Source organism: Rutilus rutilus (assembly GCF_951802725.1).
Source record: "Rutilus rutilus genome assembly, chromosome: 4".
Lineage (NCBI taxonomy): Eukaryota > Metazoa > Chordata > Actinopteri > Cypriniformes > Leuciscidae > Rutilus > Rutilus rutilus.
In genome coordinates, this window is record NC_140212.1 from 7,587,671 (window position 1) to 7,603,949 (window position 16,279).

General features: G+C 38.6%; 1 protein-coding gene across 7 annotated transcripts in view; it reads left to right on the forward strand.

Moving 5' to 3' along the window:
- The first annotated feature begins 531 nt into the window (after positions 1 to 531).
- flncb (filamin C, gamma b (actin binding protein 280)) overlaps positions 532 to 16,279 on the forward strand; it is a 51,173-nt gene continuing 35,425 nt past the window's right edge. For 4 of the 7 annotated variants that reach the window (XM_084406310.1, XM_084406311.1, XM_084406315.1 and 1 more), the window contains exon 1: positions 532 to 1,394. In XM_084406310.1, coding sequence (XP_084262436.1) covers positions 1,016 to 1,394 — 379 coding nt within the window. In that variant the 5' untranslated portion in view covers positions 532 to 1,015. The remainder of the gene's footprint in view (positions 1,395 to 16,279) is intronic. The other 3 variants (XM_084406314.1, XM_084406312.1, XM_084406316.1) reach the window with 1 other exon arrangement.

Consider the following 16,279-nt stretch of genomic DNA (forward strand, 5'->3'; position numbering starts at 1 on the left):
AGGCTATATTAGTGCCTATGCCAACTATCAGTTTAATGCCTATGCCTTTACAGTAAGGAACTGTAACATGAACAGTTAACAATATCTCCAATACAGCTACTTTTAACAAAACTATTTTACAGTGTATGACTTCATTGACTGGAATAGAGTTTTGTCAGTTGGGGGCCAAAATATTGTTTATTAATAAACTCTCGAAGGCTACTATTTATGATTTATTAATCGGTCATGCCTTTTCTTCAGTAGCCTATGCTTATTTAGCACACTCTCTGTTAAAATATCTCACAGACTTAATTATGCTGTCAGTTGCTTTTTCCAGCCCCAATTGTTAAAAGAGAGCCCAAGTTTTACAACAAGCGCAACTCCAGCCCCCCCAGTGCCCAATTTGGGGTTCCTAAAAATAAAAATGACAGTCACAACTGTCGCGGCGCTCGGGGTCTGTCCAATCCCCTTCCCCTCCGCGCGCTTCGCCCAATCGGGCGCCGGTCTCACTATCTCGGTCAGATTAGAGAATCACCCATCGCGCTGTTGTATATGGTCATGATGACAGCAGCATACCAGGAGATCCTGCAGACTGACGTGTGAGCCCTGCCGGAGGGGTCTCAGATTTTTAAAGCGCCTCATGCTTCATTTAACCATTCAAGTATATACGAAGCCGCGTCTCTTTTCCCGTCTTTCCTTTTATTTCAGAAAAAGTTTCATGTAAATCAAGCAGGAACGAACTTTCTTAAACGGCGGTCTAAAAAAAAGTGGCGGCTGGAAGAATTTAAAATTTAACGGAAATAGCGGAAATTAATTCGCTCTGCACTCGTTCGTCCTTAAAAAGTGTTTCGAATCTGGTTCCTGTCCGACAAATAGTCCTATCTCTGCCTTTTTTCGCAAGCGCTCCCAACTTTCTTCCGTTTTCTTTTCTTTTCTTTTTTCCCCCCCTTTCCCACTCCCCCTCGCGCTGCAAAAGTCTAACAGATTGTCGAATAACGTTAAGAGGGGGGCACGAGAACATCGGGGAAAAAAAAACATGATGAGCAATAATACATACTACGACCAGCAGCTGCCGCCGCAGTATTACCAGGGCACCGACAACGGCGAGGACGGAGACGAGGAGATGCCGGCCACGGAGAAGGACCTGGCGGAGGATGCGCCCTGGAAGAAGATCCAGCAGAACACCTTCACCAGGTGGTGCAATGAACACCTGAAATGCGTCAACAAAAAGATCAACGACCTGCAGAAGGACCTGAGCGACGGGCTCAAGCTTATCGGGCTCCTGGAAGTTCTCAGCCAAAAGAAAATGTACAGAAAGTACCACGCCAGACCCAATTTCAGGCAGATGAAGCTGGAGAATGTGTCGGTCGCGCTGGAGTTTCTAGAGAGGGAACACATCAGACTGGTTTCTATAGGTAAGTGCTGTTTCGTTGCGTATACATTTGCATTCGACGCGGTGAGATTTTATGAAAGTAAAAGTTGTTTAAAAAAAAATAAAAAAATTCTATGTGTAAATAAATGTTAATTAAGTGACTAGCAATGACTATTTGTGCTGTGGGAATGCTATCATAACGGGACGCGCTCGAGCTGCGAACTGTTGCTATGGTTACCTCATCAGTTGAAGTTCTTGCTATATGACTAACTTGTAATCGAACTTTTTTTCTCTTGTGAAACGTTGTATCAAAATCTTGAAATGAATACTTACGTATGTGTATAACGAAAGCCTCCTCAACCGCTTGTTTTGACTCAAGCCTTAATTAAAGTTGTCAGACCACACGAACTACCCATAATTAGCCAGGTCATATGGGGTTTTGTTTCCATTTTAACTGTAAATATTGATTCTCATTTGGTAGAATTCCATTAATTATCATTTTGGAAGCACTGAAGTATTATTAGATTGTCCACACTTATATTTTTTTTCTAAACAACAGATCAAACAGATGTCCCCTTGAAGAAAATGTCAATGATTTTTTGCCTTTGAGTAATAGCCTAATTTGCACATTGAAGAATTTTTTAAAATACGTTTCATTAATAAATATTAGGGATATATAAAGTTTAACAGATTAGTATAGGCTAGTACTTGTACATTCAAATAGAAAATATGAATAATTTAGGCCTATTATGATATTTCTTTGAATGTAGCCTACATTCAATGTGATTATAATGCAATTAAATGATGTTACACAATGTTATACATCAGAGTAACAACAATAATGTTTCAAACAATCAGATCAGATGATGCTGATAATCTCAAATTGTCAGATGAATTAGCCTGGCTGATAAATTGTTTAATTTATAGATACAATTGTCAATTTGATTCTTTGATGATTTCTGTGCTGATTTCATCCACTGCTCCTTATCTTCATATTCAATATGAGGCAAAAACAGATCTTTGAACAGCACTTTATACTTCCTAATTGTATACCCCTTTGGAGCACAGTCCCAAACCCAGATTAGGAGCAATGTTAGTATGGATTTGTGGATCTGCCTCATTTGGAAAAGACAAAAAGACAAAAAATGATCATTGATTAAAATGTTTAAGAAGGTGTTTTTTTTTATTGCATTTGTTGCATAAGTGTCTCTGTATTTAGAGATATTCCAGTCATTTTAGTGGTAGACTGACAGTCTGATACGAAACTAAGGCATCAACATCACTTCTGTAAATGTGGCTGATTTGAGAGAACTCTCATATGACATTATCCACACTAGAATTCATTATGTTTTATCATAATGCACCAAATATCAAACATATTAGTAAAAAGCATGATAGCTGTTTCTAGATCATCTTGGCTTCCCTTATAGAAATGACCCTGGGATCTGTTCCTGGGTCAGTGTTGGTGTTTTTGCAGTGGGAAAAGATCTAGATTGTTCTGGTGTCTAATGGTGGGTGTCGGGGCCTGGGAGCATTGCATTCTTTCAAAATAACTGGGCATACTGTCCAACAGAAAAGGGCAATGTTCATTCCTATTAGCATTGTGGAGCTTTATAATAAAGACTTGATTTCACCAATGACAGAGACTGAATGATAGTGGCTTTTGACTGCAGATGTGGCCATCTTGTTAGGTTTGAGGGAAGGAGCCAACAGTCTCACATGCTGGCACATAACTTTCAGTCCGTCTGTCATTGGCAATGAGATGGATCTTTCTAGAATGGCACCTGCCTCTCAGAACCCTCCTTACGCAAGGGTGTAGGGTGAAAGAGGTGCAGGAAAAACTCTTGCACACTCGTCCAAGAAAGTGTGTGTGTGTGTGTATGAACTGTGTCACATGGGGTTGGCCTGCTGCCTCTACAGGAAATACCACTCACCTCATTTCGCTATGCACTCACTCACTCATGCAGATGTGTGAGAATATATAGATTTTAGTGCTGTCAAATCGATATATATATATACATGTATATATTATAGACTATATTTACAAACTGTTATGTTAGATGCGACTAATCCCGATTATTTGATTTGACAGCACTAATAGATTTACATACATATGCAAATGTTATGTTATATACTTTTTATGGAAAAATTATATTTCAGTGCTTTTACGTTTCAGGGGAATGCAATAGTTTTGCAAGATAATGCAAATGTTGTGGGAGAGAACTCAAAGTTTCTCGGGAGGAACACAATAGGATACTTTAGGCTACGAGTAAACGCAAAATCATTGAAATAAAAATTTTCCTCTCGTCCCGTATTTTTTTTCCCATCATGTCCCCATAGCGACTCCGTAAAATACAGCTGCACCGGGATCAGTGATCTTTCCATGAAAAATACAATATGGTATTGTTGAAACATAAAATAATGCTGATATAGGAGAAAACCCCTTGAGTTTTGGGTGTAAGTGCTGATGGCTCTGGGACAGGGATCTTCAGCGTTTAGCCTCTGAGTGAGTGAGTGAGTGATTGATAGATAGACAGCTGCGCTCTGGGGTCCATCAGTAACAGGTGCTTTAAATAGTCCTACTGGCCCAGAAGAAAGCCGGGACAGAGGGGGTTGCTGGACGTTATTTGGATAGTAATTGAAAGAAAGAGTGAGTCATGGGATAGTTGATGAGCACATGTTTGACAAAACTTATTGGAATGAGTGTCCCCCCTTTCTCTCCCTTTTCTTGCTTAACTTCAGCTGTCAGATTTTCACAGGCTCTGCAAAAAATATGATTAATAGTTATTTTTAGCAATGTTTTTTGGGCAGTTAAACCATATTTTATCTGCATAATATTTGCTTTTAAAGCCCTAAAATAAAGAGAATTTAATTTATTAGATATTACCTTGTTGTTGTAGATGAATAATAGCCTGGTAATACCAAACTCTGCTACTTCGCTTTGCTTCGTAGACAGAGTCTGGCATGGCATAATTGAAAAGCGTTTTCTTTCTCGCGGGGAGGCGCTTGTCTGAAGTTTAAAATCATTGTTTCCCGTAAGCCAATCACATAACGTTTGGTTATGGCGTGTGTTATGCGCATGCTCAGCCGCATCTAACTTCCGCTGTAAACACATGTAGTATGATGCGAAAACAAAACCATCGAGCAAAATACCAGAGTGAACATGGCTGTGAACGACTTTTGCAGATTATGTGAAGTAAATGTACGCATCCACGGTACAATCAGTGTCTACGTCACGGCTCTCAGCCCGCCCTCTGTTCGTTGATTGGCCGGCTGTTTTCAGGCCGGAGGAAAACGGAAAGCTATTACGCTGTCTCAGACTGAGTACAGAAGCGAAATGAAATTGAGCGGAAGTAAGAAGTCTGACGTAGTCAGGCTAGATGAATAAATCCTAGGCATTCCAATTTAATTGTTTTATTTCCATATGATTAAATATTAGCCTGTCGCTGGCCTACAATCGAGTTTGGTATTTATGTTGTTCTCTATTTTTAAGATGGCTTAAGTTTTTTATTTTTTTATTTAACACATAAATGAGAGGTTGACAACTTTAATGTATATTTATATTATATATTAATTATTAATTAATTAATAATTTTATTTTTGAACTTAAAATTAGTATTGATTAATTTTATTTGTTTTATTTATTTAGTAGTAGTAGTATTATTAGTAGTATTGTTATTGTCACTTATTGTATATTAACATTTTCCTTTTTGCAATTTTAAAATTGTAAAATTGCCCCCCTCCTCTCTCTCTCTCTCTCTCTCTCTCTCTCTCTCTCTCTCTCTCTCTCTCTCTCTCTCTCTCTCTCTCTCTCTCTCTCTCTCTCTGAAGTAAGTGTGCTGAAAGGGAGTCCCTAATGACATATGCTGTATCCCAGAGGGGAAATTTCCTTTGATTAAAAGTGAAGTTGTCGTAGCATGTTTCCCTGAAGTGCTATGGTGTCTTTATCAGCACAGTGAGTTATTTTTTGCCAACGTCATGCTCTGTTTCTCTGCATGTAACACTTTCCTGGCTCATTAAGCAGATCTTTCCTCTGCCGCTCTTCACTGAGAAGTAGCAGTGGGCTTTATCGATTCCACCCTTCTTGTTCACCTCTGACACTGTTTCTGGTGAATGTTGTGTTATAACTTTTGCTAGGCTTATCTCCAGCTCCAGCTCCGTGTAATCTTTGGCCAGAAGAAGGATTTCCATCCAAAATATATGAGAGTCAGGCACGATAGAAATGACTAGGGCTTTCTTTTTATGAACAACAACAAGCAGTCTTTCTGACCCCCTTCTTGTGTCCTCCTGCTTTCCGCGTATAACAGCATCTTTAATTGTTACCATGTGTCAAAGGCTAGTCAGTCCACTGGAATGTTCAAGCAAGGCCAGTGAACACCCCTACACACACACACACACACTCCCTCCAGAGATTTGACATGGGCCGCTGTGGTGCTTTCTCCAATGTGTCCCTCTCGGTTTATTAATATCTCTGGTGAAGAAAGCCTAAAATGTGGTGTTTCTACCGTTACATACAGGTGCATCCTGGGTTGGCGGATATCAGGTGTGCGTGTGTGAAACGGTTGTGCAACAGCTTCCTTTGTTCGTGTGTGGGAAACTCAACATACAGTGTTAAACAAGTACAACAGGCCGGTATTTATTTCTTATTGGTTGTATTTGGATTATTAATTGCCAAGGCATTTTAGAGGTTAAACAGTTTATTAGAGAATTATCTTATAAGAGTTTATTTTAAAACCATTGGATTCTGATGCTGCAATGATTGAATTCGGTTCATGACAGTGAAAGGCCTCACGGTATCTGCAAGGGCTTATTCGGGATATCGCTTGACACTCACTGTGGATTCTTCTGTTACTGTATAAATCCAACACTATCTTCAAACTCCAGGATCATGTGGGAGTTCAGAGAATGATGGAAAGCAGGCGAGGGGGAAAAAGGGCGCGTCGCTTTTGATTATGAATGTGGTGCTGGAAGGCTAACCGGGACTTCATCTCTGCTGTAAGTGATATCTGAGCCTCTCCAATGTTTTCAGCTGCTCACGGTGGTGTTTGGATAGAGTTACACATTGTAGAACATGCTCATTTGTTTTAGTGCACGTCTGCAATCCAGAATTGACTGGTTGCTTTCCTTAAAGAGATTTCACTAAAAAATCGTTTTAATCTCCCTCTTGTTGTTCTAAAACTGTATGACTCATTCACCAAACACCCAAAATGTGTGTGAAAAGATGTAAGGGTGACACATATGCGAGCTTTAATAACAAAACAAGATGTTTTGTTTTGGACCCCATTGACTTTGTATGGGCATAAATATTCTAAAAAAAAATTTCCTCTGTATTCCACAAAAGAAAATGTCAGAGAGGTTTGGAATAACACGAGGATAATGATGACAGAATTAAATTTTTTAGGTGAACTATCCCTCTAACATGTTATTTACACTACCATTCAAAAGTTTGGTGTGAGATTTTGTTTGAAAGAAATTAATACTTTTATTAAGGATGATTTAAATTAAAATTAAAATTTAAAATTTAAAATTGTTATATACATTTAAAAATAAAAAATAAATCCTGTTCTTACAAACTCTCAATTCAACAAAGAAACTTGGAAAAACATGTATCACAATTTCCACAAAAATATTTAGCAGCACAGATAATTTCAATATTGATAATAATAAGAAATGTTTATTGAGCAGCATCAGATTTCTGAAGGATCATGTGACACTGAAGACTGATGCTGAAAATTCAGCTTTGACATCACTAGAATAAATTACATTTTTAAATATATTGCCATAGAAAAGTTATTTTAAATTGTAATAATATTTCACAACTGTTTTTACTGTATTTTCGATTAAATAAATGCAGCTTGGGTGAGGTTCAGAGACTTGCAAAAACATAAAAAAAAATCTCACCAACCCCAAACTTTTGAATGACAGTGTAAGTATGCTAATTATTTGAAATACAGACAGAAAAAGTAATTACCAAATTAAGGATAAAATCTATGGAAACAGTATACTCATATACAGGAGCAACAGAGATGTGAATCTGTCTTTAGAGATGCACATCTCTGTCACTCTATCTCTACGGTAACGGTGCGGCTGTCGAGGTTAACAGTAGGGTCAGGGGTCAAGATCATGACTGGTTTGCCGATAACAGCCATCTAACAGGTGTTTAACAACAGCTGTAACTTCTGTGCCCTTGGAACTCGGTCTTTTTTACAGTCCGGTGTAAAGCCGGCGTATTATTGGCCGGCGCAAAGCAGTTCTTCTGTATTGTGTTCTCTGTAAGGCTGGGAATCAGACAGCCCAAGTGTACTCTGGGGTGTTTGGTGTCAGCAGTGTCAGGCGCAGAGGGCTATCAGCGGCGTGATGATGTCATCAGCTGCCTGACCCTGGGTTGCCAGATTGCCTCGGACAAGAAAATCCCTCATCGTCCACATGGTCAAATGTCTTCGCCTCCCTCATGTCCTCCATCCCGCACACAGAAATAGACTGACTAAACCCTGCAGACTGAACAGGACTTAAAGAGAGGTTTATAAATGGACAAATGACTAATAACATTATATATCCCCGGCACTAACAGTTTAAAGTCATCATGATATCAAAATTGACAATTCGTGTTTTTGTTTATGGAAATTGCAGTATTTATTATAAATGATTTATCCATGTGCCCTCATAATCTTTAATCAAAATAACCTCCCCTTCCACTCGCAGAGACATCTCTTCTCGTCTCCGATGACGCGTTTTTCGGCGTACGTTTGTTTGAGAAGCCGTTTCACTCAGATGTATGTCATCGTAGGGAAGAAAAGACTGTCGCAACTTCTCGTCCTGACTTATAGTAACAGTAATGCTTGCCTTAGCAAATGCCATAAATATTTTCCATCCATTTCATTGTGGTTTAGTGGAAGAGCTCTTCACCATTTGAACTTCCCAACAGGAAACCCAGATGTGAACTTTCTCCCTCATAACTCTGGAAAGGACTTTGTCTTCTCTTTTGCTATGAATGGTGGACTTTTAGTGGATTCCACTAAGAGATACAGACGTCATTCAGAGTTCTTTTCCAAAAGAAGCTTAACAAGGGCAGTAAAAAGCCCTTCTGACTGATATTTGACAACTTTATCACAAGCCTGGACTGTGTCTTGAAGTGTTTCTGTTGGACATCAACATAGAAATGGCTGAGACGTGCACAGCTAATGGCATAGGCATGTTACAGGGAGTTAGTTCCTACAGGAGCACGTGTGTCTGACTGTCTGTGTTTACAGCAGTTTTGACCTGAAGCGCTGACGGGCCCGTCTCTAAGTGTTTTTAACTCTTCTCATTCTTTCTCTCTGCGCTGGAAAAAAATGTGTTTGTAAAACTTGTAATAATGAAGGCAACCATTTTCTTAAGTTTAATTTAATAATTGTATATCATTTTTAATAATATTATTTTATATAATTTTAAATTGAATTACTATTAAATATTTTTCAAATATGTTTTACATCACTTTGCCGATATTTAACCAGCTTTGTATTGTTACAAATGTCGGTACAATGTACTCTTTTTCTGTTACGTGCTCACAGATAATTTGTTTATTTTGTGGGTATCTTACATATTTTTGCAGATATCTGGGTTCAAACATGAAGTGAGTACATTTAAATATATTATCAACTATAAAAAGCTGGTTGAAAATTGGAAAAGTTGTACTTCAGTGTTTCCCACAAGATTTTGCGAGACTAGTAGGTGGACCACTGCCCTTCATTTGTACATTTACAAGTTAAATGCATCAAATGAGAATTCAAAATTAAGAGGTTCAAAAAGTCTTTGCATTGACTTTTACCTGGACTTTAAAGTGGACTCAAACCTCTTGTTAGTTGTGAAATAGTGTCTCAGCCTACATTACACTCACACTGGTGTTTTAGGAAGCCAAACAATTAGAAAATAATACTACTACTTATAATCATACTGTAATCATCTGTCCACAATGTTGGAAATTGTGCAAATGTGACAATAATGCGTAGGCTAGCTGTTGCCCGTTGCGTTCCTAAATGCACGTTGAAGTAAATTCTTCATATAGACACTTTTTAGACACATACACAGTGTGCCAGTCAGTGCTTGTTTACAACGTTTGTACTCTTTTAGTTGAACTCTTCTTGGTAAATGCCTTGGACGTTCTTAAGTGAGCCCTGGGGTGACGGAGTCTGTCCTGATTCAGGCTCGCTGGAGGGAGACCGGGACAAAGGCTCCTATGTGCCTGTTCTGGATGGAACTTCAACTCCGAAGCTTTGTTGAGGGATTGGGGGGAGGGAGGGTGAGTGCATGCTGCAAGCAGACAGCTAGAATATGTGTGTGTGTGTGTGTGTGTGTGCCGTGAGTATATCGGGGCCTTTAGGCCCATGAGGGGGAAGGCAGATCTTTGAGCACATCAGTTGTTGGTTCAGGATGCCTGTTAGCAGCTGTGACGGCAGCTGACTGGGTTCACTCAGGAGAAGAGATCGGCTGAGTGCACTGATAACTATAAACAAAACCACTGTCTTTCACACAGAAAGGTCACATACGAGATCTTCCTCCTCTGCTAATTAGTCCACCTTTGCTTTTCTTGTTTTCCTTTTGTATCCATATTATCACTCAAAGATAATAATAAAGTCTAGATAACAAAGTCTATAATAATCACTCATATTATAGACTCAAAAGTTGAGGAAATAAGAATGTTTTTTTTTGGTGTAAGTACCATTGTTTTTTCTACTGTGTGAAAAATTAGCCTCTTGGTTTGGGGCTCCTGAGCACTGACAGACCTATTACAGTGTTTTATTACTGGTTTACATTGGAGACAGGGTTTTTTTTTTTTCTGCTCATTTGACTTGAAGAGGAATAACCAAGAGTTTAACATATAATGCCAGGAATTTTCTTGAGCACCTCTTATGAAACACACTATGAAAATGAACCTCACATTGTTTTCTTTATATACACTAAAGGCTGGAATTCACAACATGACTTTCGGCCAGATTTTTTCCCCCTGTTTGCAGTCTGGACGTGTCAATGCTAGTTACCAAAAGTCAAAGCCAGTCTGCAGATTTTTTGGCAGTCGGAGTTGACAGATTTCACACAAAATCGCATAGTGTTATGATGGACACAGCTTCAGATTATGATTCCATCCAGTAAGATGATAAGCATGCATTTTAGAACACATACTTGCATCTGAATATGCCTACTTCCATACTATATAGTAGGCAAACAGAATGTATGTATGCCAAGTAGTATGTCGAATTCACAGTATTCATAAAACAGCACTGTAAACCCGAATAAGTTGGCAAAACTTTAATTTAAATTTAAGTTAAGTTAAATTTTTTAAGTTAAGAAATTCAAAGTTTAAGTAAGCAGAACTGGCAGATTTAGATTTTTTACTTATATATTTTAATTGTTCTTAACTTGAAATTTTTGAGTACACTAATTCATACATTTAATTTAAAACTTTCATCCAATCTCAATGTGAACTTTAACTTTAACAAGCCAGTTTGCTAACATACTAACTGTTCACGTTAATGATAGTATGTTATACAATAGCACTTGCTGTATGAGTGCAGCAATATAAAGGTTTTATTTGCTCTCAAATCAAGCTGCATGCACCACTTGTCACCATGATAACTATCCTAAAACCAACATTAACAGAAATTCTTCTAAATTAGTATAACAAAACATTAATCACTACTAAATCTCCCACTTAACATTAATCTTGCACAAAAAGAAACAAACATTATATTACACTTAATTTTAGCATTTACACTCCCTTTTGAGTGCCATCAGCAAAGCATGCTGGGAAATAGACATCCCAGCCGTTTCAGTTAAACTTAAGTTCGTCTAAATAAAAATAAATAATTTCATAAAACTCAAAACAATGAAACAGTTCAGTTTACTTAAAATATATCAGTTCTGTGAACTTGAAAGAAAAAGAAGGTGATAAATACTCATAAAAGTTCATTTGACTGAACTACTTAATTTAAGTAAACCAATTAATTATTTTGAGCCTTAGGGTTTACAGTGAGTGTGTGAAAAGTTCCCAGATGACTACTACTGCCGGCAAGATTCTGAAATGCACATCCAAAGGACACTTTACAATCCCATGAGGCCACAGGAGAGGATTTGTAAATGGCAGTGAAGTGACACAACCGACACCATCACATGACAGTGCCAACATGGCGGATGTAGTACTGTAGGTTCAAATTTCATTCATACTACACAAATTCATACTAAATAGAACTTTTTTTTTTAACAGTGGCACAAGTTTCAAAACATATGCAGTACCTATTAATATAGTACATGATTTGGGAAGCAGCTATATTGATTTTTCTGTGTGAGTTTGTTGTGTTGTGTTGTTGTGTGATCTTCAGTCGTTTAGTGTATGTTGCCCAGTTTTTCTCTTTATCCATTTATAAAGTCAGAAGAATACAGTATGATGCATAGTGTTTTAAAATCTGTTCAGATGTTAAAAGTCGTGAAGTGTATTCCAGACTCTAGAGTCAGAAGACGAGATGTAACAAGGTTCACTTGGAATTCACTTTATGATTAAAGATAAAAATCAGTAGAATTCTACGGAATGGATTTAAATGAAAGTTCTGTGACTGGTCGTGTAAGGTCATGAACATTTAATGAAGCAGTTTATGGTTGGTTGCCTGTTGCTAAACAACTCGTCCTAACAAAAGCATTGCTAATGAAAGTGTAAGGGGTGGTGGATGTTCAGAAGCTTGTGAATGACATTCCTGCCAAATTCTGGGAAATCTGTGAAGCTTACGGTGGAATTCTCCGTGCACTGATTTAAAGGCCCACTGGTGTCATTGTGTTTAATTACCCTCACAATTTACCCAGCTGTTCTCATGTCTGTGGGATGAATGAGGTTTGTGTGAGTGTTGTTCCTATTGTCCATGGTCTTCAACAGGTTAGACAGGACCATGTGGAAAAACAGCAGAATGCTAATCACCAATGTCCTTTTTTAGACTTTCAAAGACACACCACCTGCTGCAACACATGTGCCGTATCGCTAGATGGTGTGTGTGTGTGTGTGTGTGTGTGTGTTTTGGGAAGATCTTTATCTTCTCTCGTCTTTCTTCAGGCAGAAGTTCTCCCGGATCACTCTTTGACATTTTCACCAAGTGCTGTATATTTTGTCAAGCATTTTGTTCAACAAGTAGGCGCCACGCTTGTAGTCGTTTCAGACCGTTTTCACAGTTTCCATATCCATGGTGATGTATTAGTGTGTAAAAATGTGTTTATGTTGAAAGGACGTTGATAAATGAACTGCTCTGTCATTGTCCAGACTCGTTGTTTCTATTGGGTTTCAGCGTTTATTTCTTTTTGACCTTGTGTGTTCTGGTGGAGGAAACCAGTTGCTGCCTTGCAAAAATCAACAACATTTAGCAACTCGGACGGGGAGGTTTCACATCACACACTTTTCATTTTGTACTCTGAAATAAATTATCAGAGATATAACGCTGTCAGTTAAAGAATCACGTAAAGTTAGGTTAGAATCCATTAGACTCTAGAGTGGTTTGACATTTTCCTGTAACCAGTAACGGCTTGTTCTTGTTTCAGGAATAAATGTAATTCAGTGACATGGATTCTCATGTCTAAGTGGCACTTATTAGCTTGTTAAGTAAAAGATGTTTCCTGTCGTCATTGGCAGCAGTTGGATTTCTGAAGTAATGTGTGACCACAAAGACAGGAAGTTCTGAATTTAATTGTGCAAATGCATCAATGTTAGACGTGTGGACTTTTCTGCACTGCAGCAGAGGGATGTGAAGTTTATGCTTGGCTGCATACTAAGTGTGGTGTGCTACTGTATGTGCAGGGACTAGACAGATATATTATATTATAATTATTTTAATCAATTACATTTATTATGAAAAGTAAGAAATATCACTGCATTCGCAAAAAAACAAGTTAAATATTGGAACCCCCTGCAAACCTTGGCCTCAATAGTGATAACTTGAAACATTTTATTATCTCCCAACATGCTTTTTCCGAGAGCATTTATGACACGTTTTCTTGTTGTGATGTTGATGTGCTGTACATGTGCTGAGAGTCAGTCTACTTTGCCTTTGGGTCTGTCATTCAAATGAAATGTTTGCTGCTTGATATGTGTGTGTGTGTGTGTGTGTGTGTGTGTGTGTGTGTGTGTGTGTGTGTGTGTGTTTCTACAGTATCTCTAACACGCCTCCATTGTTCTTGGGAGATCCTGTGGAAAATGTGAGTGTTGATGGTATTTGTCCATGATGTCTTCATTCCCTCCCTCTCTTTTCCTCATTTTCTATCTTTGCCTCTTGGAGAGGCACAGTAATGGAATTATATTTTTCTGGCCTCTCTGGAGAACTGTGAACTTGCCCTCTTGGACAATGGACACAATGCTCACACAATGTAATCTGAATATTTGGAGTGTCCACAGCTTCAGGATGTGACTTCAGATTGATCTGTGTTTTGTGTGCGTCTCCTGGAGAAAGTCCGATAACAGGAGTGTTATAGTTCCACAGCTACTGGGGGAATCCCTGCTCTCTCTCGCTCTCTCTCTCTCTCTCTCTCTCTCTCTCTCTCTCTCTGTCAAACAGACCTCAGCATACAGTATGAACACTGCAGCTGACTAGAATCCAGAACTACTATAAACCCCCTCACTTTTTTTGTATTTATCATCTTCAGCTTGCAAAAATGGCCTTTGGTCGAATATACAACAAAGATTATTGGAGTATGTTTTACAGGAAACCAGACACAACCAAAGTCACAGAATATTGACCAGCAGTAAATATTTCACAGTGAAGACGAATGAAACATGACTTACAAGGGGGTCCATCTGTGTGTGTGTGTGTGTGTGTGTGTGTGTGTGTGTGACCTGCTTAATGTCTGTCAGCTCCCTAAGTGTATTGTATATAACTCATATCTCCACTCTGAAATTCATGTCATGTGCTCTGCTCTATTATCTCTCCTTTCAAGGCCTCCAGGACATTCACTTTGTGTCTGTGTGTTGAAATTGTGGTTTGTTATATATAATTGTGTTTTTTTACAGGATTGTACTGTAGAGCCATGCTGCATTGTTTTATATGGCTTTAAGGGAATAAGGGGAAAATGAAGACTTGTTTTTTTGTGGTTTTTTTTTTTTGCCTTTGACTATTTTACTGTTTGGTCAATACATACACATTTATTTTTCCAGCTTATTTACAATATTGCAGCTCTTGTCTTTCCTCTTGTTTATTGTATTTTCATTGATTAGTTTCTCTTTACAGTTGTGAAACAAAATATCCCAGAGCCTCATGTATTATACATTCCCTCTTGAAGCGATTTGTGTGTGTGTGTGTGTGTGGATGTAGGGTTGAATATTTCCTGAGGCAGAATGTCTCTTCCACACAGAGGCCATTGTCTCTGTCTCTTCTGTCCTAGTGATCATGGCAAACTTTCTGTCTCCTCGAGGGAGACTGCGATGTTTGTTTGCTCACCCAAGCAACAGCGGACAATCACCTGATGCATATAAGCTGTAGAAATTTGTCATGGCGTCATTGGCGGATGTTCAGATAATTCAAAGGGCAACTCGGAGTGACAGAGATCTTATTAGAAATTGAACTAGATGTACCTCATGGCGGTACAAAATATGACCGCCGCTCAGGCCTGCACTGGCTTTCCACAAAAATAAATGACGTGGAGCAATTTGGCTGTATTGCGTGTTTATGTATATACCTAAAAAAAGTAGTAGTATGTGCATGTCTGTCTGTGTGTGTGTGTATGTGTGTGTGTTTGTGTGTGCGCATGTGTGTTTGTGTGTGTGTGTGTCTGTGCATGTGGATTTGTACAGTGTATATGTGTGTATGGGTGTGTGTCTGTGCGTGTGGATGTCAGTGTGTGTGCATGCTTGCGTTTGTTTGTATTCCTGCATGTGTGTGTGTGACAGTATCATCCTAAACCAGCAACCCTTCGCTCAACAGCACCATCTACAGGCCGATGAGTGTACAGTCACTAAATGTGCACATAAATGAATTTATTTTATACCCCCCCATGGATGAAATTCTATGAAACTTAGCATACCCCCAGAGGATGTCAAGTTAATCATACACATGAAATATGGTGCAGTTCTGAACATCTCCACTGAAGATAGGGGCGATTAAAGCAGAATAATATTGCATTTTCATTTTTTATGGGAGGGGCGCAAATCACAAATGAGTGATTATGGGCTAGGTTGATGTGGGCCCTTAAGACCAACATACCATAAAAATTTCTTCATCCTCGGTTCCACGGTTCAAGTAGTTATTTAGGAAAAACTGCATTTTTTGGGTTTGGGGGGGCCCAGCACGGGGGGGGAGTGGCCCCCGGGGACCAAACGAAATTTTTCCGTAAAAGTCTAGTGGGGCTACATGCCCACCAAATTTCATGTTCCCCGGTGTTTCGGTGTCCCTGGTATCGTTAACGGAAAATTACAAATTACAATTGAAACTGTGAAACCGCAATCATTGGGAAACAAAATGCTGTAAGTTTTTGGCAAATATATCAGAAAAATTAAGTTGTTTTCAGAATTTGCCAGGAAAATTCCAATTCTCCTGACACTGCCAAAAGTTACAGTGGTTATGAGGATCTCCTCTCTGGCAGGAGACTTTATAGCAGAATACTGGTAAGCAATGTGAATATTTTGGCATTTGCATGTCCTGTAAAAAATGATATGATCAATTAAGTCATGACAGAATGTTTTTCCATTACTTTACCTCATCAAAATAGTTTACCGATATTACCTTAATTATTTAAGTTATACAAGATTCAACTTGGCAAGATGTGCATGAAATTAGTTGGGATGACTTTGTTCTGCCAAAAAATGTAAAGCAGCAACAGATCTTAAGTTTTTAAGTTGAATTGGGGAATTTGGGGCAGATTTCTTTATAGTGTGTAATTAAAGAATACGTTGAGGGGTAAATTCACTAATCCAGTTTAACCACCAAT